Consider the following 9,510-nt stretch of genomic DNA (forward strand, 5'->3'; position numbering starts at 1 on the left):
ATAAATTTAATTGTCTTGCTAAAACAACACATTTTACTCTTATTTTTATTTCTATTTATTTGATTGCAAAATATTAAAATAATTTTAGCATTTAACTTATACATACTTTTACATGAATAAATTTAATTTTAAACTTAACTTGATATAAAGAGCAATAGAAGAATATTTTTTAATACACTCTTAATTTATATTAAAATTTTAAAAAATTATAAGATTACAATCTAGAATTTTTTAAAATTTTAATTAATAATTAAAATATATCGGCAGCGTCTCTTATTTTATTCATATATCCAACTTTTTTAGGTATATTGTTGGTAACGTTCCCATTTATTATTGCTGAGAGTAGGGTAAAGCAAATAAAGGAGGAAAGGGCAGAGATGCAAAATGGGTCGCGGGATTCACGTACAGAGGTTGGGCAGTGACAGATGAAAAATGGTAAAGTGGATGAAAACATGGAGAATGGATTCAGAGATCGAAGCAAAGTCATTCGTCTCGTTTGAGACACGAAAGGAAAATCATTTTTATTTATTACTCTAAGAACCAATAACGGTAACAAAAATAGTATTTATTATTATTATTATTATTGCAATAAATATAATATAAATACATGGAGTGCTGAAGACTCAAGTAGAGAAGTGGCGAGTGGTTCATAGTTGGTCGTTGGAAGTGCTAAGCATTTTCACAGCACAGTCTGAGTTTGTGGGAAGAGAGGAAGTGAAGCCATGCGTTTTTGTCCGTGTTTTGATTCCGACGTCGCCTTTGCGGATCGCGACCCGGTTCTACTGGTTTCGGGTATGGGTGGCTCCGTTGTCAATTCAAAGCCAAAGAAATTCGGGTTCACCACTCGGGTTTGGGTCAGGCTCTTCCTCGCTGACTTGGAGTTCCGCAAGAAGATTTTGTCCGTTTACAATCCCAAAACAGGTACTTACTGCTTCTACTTACTACTCTCTGCATTTCTATTTTAATTTTAATTTCTCAAGTTGAAATGAAATTGACATTAACTTGCAGGTTACACCGAAACGTTAGACAAGAATTCTGAAATTGTGGTTCCTGAAGACGATCACGGTCTCTATGCAATTGATATTTTAGATCCATCGTGGGTGAGTTACTGATATGCACGGTTGTATTTTTGAACCTCTATCTCTTTATGAATTTGATGTTTTTGTAACTAATTGTTTCTGTTATGTTATGTGGCAGTTTATCAAATGTGTGCATTTGTCAGAGGTGTATCATTTTCATGATATGATTGAAATGCTTGTTGATTGTGGTTATAAGAAAGGAACCACGCTGTTTGGATATGGATATGATTTCAGGCAAAGCAATAGGTAATAATGCCAACTGATGGTGTAATATTAAGTTTAAAGTGCATTCAGTAGGTGTTAACTGAGTAAATCCATACTACGTGATTATTATTATTATTTTGTTGATGGTAGGATTGGCAAGTTAATGGAAGGTCTTAAACACAAGTTGGAAACTGCTTACAAAGCCTCAGGGGGAAGAAAAGTCAATTTAATTTCGCATTCCATGGGAGGAATTATGATCTTGTGTTTCATGTCACTACACAGAGATGTGCGCATAGTTTTTCTCGATGATAATTTATAACTCTTGGTCGTTATTTCTATGATATATAGAAAAGGAAGTCATAGTGTAACCAATGGTTGTTTACGCTGTTCCTTGGCAGGTCTTTACTAAATATGTGAATAAATGGATTTGCATGGCTTGCCCTTTCCAAGGTGATTCTTTTGTATCTGTGCGCTTTCCTTTTGTTCTATGATTGGAAGTTTACAAATATTAGGTTTGCCGAATATAAACTTGTCCTTCATGATAGCCATGTGATACAGTGAATTTGAAACGCATGAAAATAAATTGAAACAAATTCTTAATGGTACATAATTTATGGACAACTGTTCTATTCTACAAATTTGTGATGTGAAGTGAAACTAATTATCTACTCTTCTTTTTCAAATGAAAGTTTTCATCTCATTAATTAGATCAGCGTGGACCCCTCTCATATCCATAATTTTATCTGTAGTTCATTCAATTCTTTAGGGCTGTGGATGGATTAGTTTAGCATAAAGCCAAACAACATCCATTTAGAAACCTATTATATGGATTAGGTTTCAGATCCAATCCACTTCTTTTTCATAAAATTGGTTTGGCTTTAGTAATTCTGGTTCTAAATCAGATTTAAAACTGGATTTATTTTAAATTCAATTTTTTAGCCAAAACCGGTTTTAAATCCTGTTTTTTATGCCAAAACCGGTTTTGGATGTTTAAAGAATTAAAAGTCACAAATCCTTACTTAGAAAACCAATTTTATGCTAGATCCTAGTATCAATCTGATGACAATAACTCTTTTTACAACAATATTCCTAAAGTATGCTCAAAGGCCTCGAACTTATCCATCCCTCTATTAAATCCTTACTTAAAAACAAGGATATCATAATCAAAGAATGAAAATCAAAATCTAACAGGGAATAAAATCAATAGATCCCTCTCCCTCAAAACTGAAATTCCAAAATGATTTAAAAATATTCTTCTACCTATGGTGGACACAATTTTTTTCTACTTATTCCTGTTGCTCCTTTCTTCTTCCCTAAATAGAAAGTAGATCTAAAAATAAAAATAGAGATACAATAGCATGAACCTCTTCTCCAAGTAAGTAAACCAAAGCCACAGTATTGCTGTATCAACCAGCATGCGATCAATTCTGTGCCATTATTATAATTATGGCTTACAATTTTAACGACCAGAATCCAAGTAGTAAATAAAAGTGTGATTAACCAATTTGGTTTCATTAAAAAACATCAGTATCGGATTATGTGGCTTGTGATGGAGTTGGAGCTATTGAATCTCTTAGGGATATGCATGAGTAAATTGCAAAGAGAACAGTGGACGAAGGCTGTTGCAACTGTGGCACCTGACGGTTTTTAATCCAATTAGCATTCAAAATTTGGATTAGATTCCTTTGGGTCAAACAAAGTCATAAAGAGATGGTCAAGAGTAAAGAAAGAGGATGACAATGGAGAAACACAATAAGGTTTTGGATGATAAGAAGAGCAATCCGGTTGTAGAAAATGGTTGCAAAATAAATCAGGTAAAAAAATTACAGTGGGCCAGACAACCAGTTAATAATCTGGTTTTATAAAATAGTCTGGCTTTGGTTATGGATTAGACCTATGAAACCAACTTTTTTTTACCAGCCTTACTGTTCTTTACTAGGGGCTTGATTTGTTTCCGACATTTTCCCACAGACTGGATGGAAATTAATACCAAGCCATAACAATCTTCTGATGTTTTGTTATGAAGTCTATTTTCTTGTATAATTTTTTAACTATGGACCCTACAAATAGATTGATGTGAAGAATGTGAAAGTAAAATGTTCAACTATAAATATATTGAAAAAATTCTTGCCAATCTGCATCACAAATGTAAAGGGCTTGGTTATACTCTTCTTTTTCCATTATTTTCAGATGTCTTAACCATCCATTCTTAAATATGAATTCCACATGAACAGGAGCCCCAGGGTGCATCAATGATTGTTTATTAACTGGATTGGAGTTTGTCGATGGCTTTCAAGCTTATTTTTTTGTAAAAAGGTGGACTATGCATCAATTGGTAAATTCTTTTTCTCAATTAACTATTTCAGTATTGGCCATTGGGATTATATCTTTCCTTGGAAAAATTTCCTTTACACTTTCAAAAGTTTTAATCATGGCATTGTTGCGAAGGAAGCAGCCAAGGTCCAGTTCAAATGAACTGGCTCTTAAAAGGAATGAATTGGATGGTGACCGAGCTTTGAATCCTTTGGAACTAAAGGATATGAGCTGCATACAGGAGAGAATGGCTGTGAGGGGTTCTGGAGTTGTTTTTTGCTATGGTGCCTCCATTGGAGAAAATCATTACCCATATGTTTCACACTTTCTCTGAGAGCTTTTCTCTACAACTACCCATTCTAACTTAGCAATTGAAGGCTCCACACTGTTGAACCTATCTTGCCCCATCACAGTGATTCACTGATGTCTGCAGCTCATGTCCACTAGTTCTTGAGATACAAAGCTTTGCCATAACCCAACTCATTACTTTGAGAATAGTCACATTTTTCATACCCTTTTTGTAACATGTTGTAAAGCCACTAAGTTTATTTGAATAATATTTTTTTACCACATCAGCTAGTCGAGTGTCCATCAATCTATGAGATGTTGCCAAATCCGCATTATGAATGGAAAAGACAACCAGAAATCCTAGTTTGGCGAAAGCATGCCAAGGATGAAAATGATGATATCAAACTAGAATCTTATGGACCAATCCAGAGTATCTCTTTATTTGAAGAAGCACTGAGGCATAATGAGGTAATTTGTTTCGTTTGGTTGATGGATGTAAGATGTGTGGGCATATATGCTTTAAAATGTCAAGGATTCATGTGATGAAGCTTTGGTTTTGCTTGTATGATTGCAAAGTAACTTCTTGACATATTTAGAAGCATACTTGAACTTTTAGTTCAGTAAATATATAATCAATAATTAAAATGTGATGTTATTAAAGTAGACAAGTAAATTATGAGATATAATAAAAATATTGAATTCAAATATAATATATATTATATATATATGTGTATGTGTGTGTGTGTGGGTGTGTGTATTCTAAAAATTGTTATTGTTAAACAATTTTATGAATAATAACATTCTCAAAAATTTAATACACATGCACAGTCATATGTTAATTCTATTATTTATGTTAAATTTTACAAAATATTTGTTTTTATCATTTTTAGTCATAAGAATTTCAAAACTTTCTTCTCAATGCCTAAACAAAGAAATGCATTGTCTAAATTTAACTCCTTTGACCTCATTATCTATAACTCCTAATTCTTTTGGGTATAAGATTTGTTTGTATCCTTCTTTTAAATACTCTGTTTGTGGTTACATACTTGTCTTATTCTTGAGTTTTTTTTTTTTTTACCCAGTGTTCCTTCTCATATCCTTTTTACTGGTTTGGAAGTTAACTTATCCTGCTGTAGTTTTATTTTCTTCCCCTCGCAACATAAAAAAATATATTTTTCTGTAAGGAAAAGATCCACTTTTAAAAGTTTACCATCTATGACTACAGCTGACTTTTTTTTAAATGGAAAAGAAATACTAAGGGAGGATTAACTATAACTAAAACTGAACAAAAAATATATTACTATTTGATCCATTAAGCATTTTGGCCTAATGACTTATCTCTTCTTGGCGTTGGTTGTCAAGTTCTTGGGGTTAGTTTCCTTACTATTTTTTGACATGGCACTTTATGAGCTGTGTGACGTAAACTGTTTGAACCACCTAAGCTCTGCAGTTGGTTTGACTGGTTCTCACCAAATCAGCTGACTTGCATAATCTTTGACCAGTTATATCCAATTAATTTATGGTTATTAGATAAGAACTGAACAGAGGTTCGATCACTTCCAGGTTCAATCAGTCAAACTGGCTAGTTTGGTCTGGTCCTGTTCTTAGAACACTAGTAGTAGCTCAAGAGACTGCACTGTTTATTAAAGGCAGATTTGAATTCAGCATAATGTCTTTTGCTTTATAAGCTAAGCAAATTTTATCTTTAAAACCTAGAAAAGGATTTATGTTTGTCATGAAAACCATACAACACAGTGTTATCTCTCTTTTTCTAATCAAAACAAAAATGATTTCTGTTGCAATTGTCCCATTTACTTATACCAAGGACTTATGGGTGTTACTTTTTGCAGATTAATTATAACGGGAAAATGGTATCACTGCCCTTTAACTTGGCTATCCTAGATTGGGCTGTTGAAACTCGTCAACTTATATCCAATGCCAAACTGCCAGATGGAGTGTGCTTCTATAACATTTATGGGACATCATTTGACACCCCTTTTGATGTTTGGTATGTGAGTAAATTGATTTTATGAAAAATCAAGTATATCTATGTACTACTTATAATCCAGAAGTATTAACATGAGTTGAGAGCGGGGAAAGTTTGGTTGAAACTGATCCACCTTAAAAAATTGATATTGGGGTGTTTACCTCCTTACAACTTTGATCTGAATTTACAATGCCCCTTAGTCAGTTTTTCATACCCTAAACTTTTCATATTATCTGAGCTTGCTTGTTTCTTTATTAAATTTTAGAACCCATTTCCATAATTTTGGTCTATGTAAGAAGGATAATCTTATCCTCAAGAAATAATGCTAATTTTTTCATTGGGATTTGGGCATGATACATTGGGTCCATTTTCATGAGAGTTTAGATACAATATCACTTCTTGATATTAAAAAATTTCTATACTATTTTTACTTCTGACATGTCCTGATGTCCATGCCTAATGCAGCTATGGTTCGGAGCAATCTCCAATAGTGGACTTACCTGAAATATGCCACACATCGGTGAGTCACTTCAATCTCTTATACTATGTCAAAGATGAAGGCTACAAATGAGCTTCTGCCATCTTCATTCTTTAAAATTAGTTCATTGATTACATTAGGCTTTCACATCCATCATTAGCTATTGACAAATTTAGCTCTTTGACTTGAAATGGTTGAACTCAAACTGCAAATATATAGACCATTTCCTTTCAAAATTTTTGGGATATTCTTGAGGAAGTCCTCCTAAAGGAGTTTTCTGAATTTCATTCTAATGACAAAATTGTTGTATACAATGGCAAGGTGCAATCACACCAATACTATTATTGTATTGAATCTCTTCAAAATTTCATAGGTAAGTGTGCCTGAGCAGAAGTAGTATTAAGATGGGTGGCTTTTTATATCTATGGAGAGATTTGCTAAGCCAAGGATTATGTCTGATTTGATAAACAATGTATGTTCTTTACCTTGGAGCAGTTTTTTTTTTTTTTTAATATTATTATTGGTTTTAAAGTTTTGACAAAAATAAGGAGCTATGTTTCAGGGAAGAGGGCTGCTTTTGCAGTTCCTTCCATCTATCTAGTTAGAGAGAAATGGGCATATTTTGAGAAGAGTGTATCTTTTACCGTGCATTGTTTTTGTGCTCATTTTGTTTCTCAGGAACGTTTGTTACTGATATGAAAGAGATTGAAAAATTTTACTGTTTTTTTTTTTCTTGTCATTTTGACTTTTTTCTTTTCGTTTTTGTTTCTAGGATATAATTCTCTCATTTCTTGCCAATAGTAAGTTGCTCTGTGTGTGTGCGTGTATACAATGCATGCATTAACAAGTTTTCTCCTCTATGTTTTCAGCCACAATATTCGTATGTCGATGGAGATGGAACAGTTCCTACTGAATCTGCCAAGGTACTTTTTTGTTCTGTATTCTGTATAAACTTAGCTTTAGCCATGTTGAAATTTTCATAAATTGCTTTGGGCAGAGCTGTAATGCCTTCAAAGTAATTATTTATTGGCTTTTGAAGATAAATGTAAGTGGAAATAGTCCAAATAGAAGGCCTTGTTCGAACTGTGATGCTTCCTTAATATAGTAGTTCTAATTTGCCTTCCGATAGAAATTCCCTATTCTATAAATGTTTCATGAAATCAAAATGAGTAATGGTAGTTTTTTTTATTAATTTTTTGAGTTATCTTGTCTTTTTATATTTACAGGCTGATGGACTTAAAGCCACTGAAAGGGTGGGAATTGCTGCTACCCACCGTGAAATATTAAAAGATGAAAAAGTATTTCAACATATTAAAAAATGGTTGGGTGTTGAGCCAGTGACTAGCAAGCAATCTAAGACATCAAAAGTGGCAGATGCTGATCCAATCAAGCCAATGGTTCTATGAACTTGTTACTTGCGTTCCACCTACTCCAAAAAAAAAAAAAAAAACTGGCATTCAATGTTATTCTTTTTTTTCAAACAAAAAAAGGATGAAGCTTAGAAAGATTCAAAAGGTACCATTGTTTGTGCAATAAACAATTTGGTGGTATGCTCAGGTAATCTAAAATTACCCGGGTGTAGTGTAATATTATTATGCAGCATGTATTGTAGACTTTATTATTGGGGGATGTACTATATTTGGTGGTTAGAAAGCAAACTGCGTCTTTCGCTTACATTTCCAGGGCGTTTGGCCGTTGGTGACCTTTCCTTCACAAGTACACTTTTTTATTAGTAGTTTTGAATTGTAAAAGCACTCTTGTTAGATTGGTTTGTGTGAACATGTTAAAATGTTTCTTTCCAAAAAAGAAAGTTGTTAAAATGTTAATTCTACTTTTTTTAAAAACAAAAACTCAAGCACTGAAATATAGTATAACCTACTTTTTAGTTCTATTTTAGACAAAAGGTTGTGTTGATATAATACATTCACGTTGTTTTATGTTGTCAAGAAAAGGATTTGGATAGAGTTAGCTTTAGTTTGAGGTTGGCTCGGCAAGAGCATGTTTTGTTCGATTCATTAACAGTTTTTATTTTTCTCTCGTATTTCAAACTTGCAGTTTGCTTCAGTTTGAAAAACTAAAATCTTTTATTTAATAAATTTTCTTATATAGTCTTATTTAAGATTATTTAATAATGTGTGTAAACATTTCTCTGTATGGCCTTTTGTGGTTAGTAAATTAATGGCGAGTGGCAACCTCACCCAGGATTAGTTTCACAATAATTCAAATCAACCAAATGCTTAACATGAAAGCAGTGGTAGTAGTATAACTTTACATATATCTATTCAAAATTCTCGTTATCAACTTAACAAGAATTTAACTTTTCTTAAGAAGACATAAAATATAAAATTTAACGCTATAATCATTGATTAAAAAAATTGATAAAACATTTTTTAATAACATATATAAACACATTTTATTATAATTTCAAATGTTCAATCAATTGTTATAATTCTGTATTTTACCATCTAAAGTAAAAATTTTATTATAAATGAGTAAAATCATGATTAATAAACATATAGTATTTTAAAATATAAATTACTTGCATTTTCAAGATTCATAATTAGTTAAATAATTCCTTCCACCAACTTCCATATCTTCTTCTATCTATCATTTCCTCTCACTTAAATATTTCTTCTTTTGTTATTCTACATCTCATTTTTCTTAAATGCGCATTATCGCTCTTAATCTTATAGTGTATATAAGCTTATACAAATACAATATTCAACTTAAAAGCGGCGAGTAGCGACTCTCCTCAAATTTGCAATGATATTCTCGATCAATGAAGAACCAACTTTGTCCCCTTAATGAGCTGAACAAAGCCAAGCCAAAATGATTCTTGTGATTTCTACTATCTTTCCATGTTTTTTCACTGATTCTGAATTCAACGCTTTTTGCATGTTATCTTTGCTGGCGATTTTTTGTTTCTTTTATGGGTCAATGATAATATTCTTTCATTGTTTTTATTTTTGGGTTAAATATATTCTTTCACTTGAATTTCAGCCTTTTCACAGACCCACCATTACAGGTGGGCCCCAAGGGTGTTCGTGGGCCCATAAGGAGGGAGAAAAGACATTGGCAATAAGAAGGGCTACATAGGAACATTAATTACTGGATCGAACCCTAGTGTTCAAGAGGTTCGAATTTCATCTTTAATTTTAAGA

At 32.6% G+C, this 9,510-nt stretch overlaps 1 protein-coding gene across 3 annotated transcripts; it reads left to right on the forward strand.

The window, feature by feature from the left end:
• Positions 1 to 314: 314 nt before the first annotated feature.
• LOC113863663 (phospholipase A(1) LCAT3) lies at positions 315 to 8,148 on the forward strand. 3 transcript variants are annotated; one of them, XR_003504554.1, is made up of 12 exons: positions 359 to 921; positions 1,009 to 1,100; positions 1,198 to 1,325; positions 1,434 to 1,569; positions 1,682 to 1,733; positions 3,518 to 3,618; positions 4,173 to 4,352; positions 5,735 to 5,892; positions 6,337 to 6,391; positions 6,723 to 6,821; positions 7,219 to 7,272; positions 7,576 to 7,662. XR_003504554.1 is itself a non-coding variant. In XM_027497311.1 (11 exons), exons 1-11 carry the CDS (start codon positions 723 to 725, stop codon positions 7,753 to 7,755), a joined length of 1,335 nt encoding a protein of 444 aa, XP_027353112.1. In that variant the 5' UTR covers positions 315 to 722; the 3' UTR covers positions 7,756 to 8,148. The 3 variants fall into 3 exon arrangements, 1 of the variants encoding a protein (XP_027353112.1); XM_027497311.1 differs by lacking the exon at positions 6,723 to 6,821 and having other exon boundaries at positions 315 to 921; positions 7,576 to 8,148; XR_003504555.1 differs by lacking the exon at positions 6,723 to 6,821 and having other exon boundaries at positions 609 to 921; positions 5,735 to 5,896; positions 7,576 to 7,651.
• Positions 8,149 to 9,510: the final 1,362 nt, after the last annotated feature.

The sequence above is a fragment of the Abrus precatorius genome, unplaced genomic scaffold (assembly GCF_003935025.1).
Source record: "Abrus precatorius isolate BTA unplaced genomic scaffold, Abrus_2018 Scaffold3, whole genome shotgun sequence".
In the NCBI taxonomy this organism is placed as follows: Eukaryota; Viridiplantae; Streptophyta; class Magnoliopsida; order Fabales; family Fabaceae; genus Abrus; species Abrus precatorius.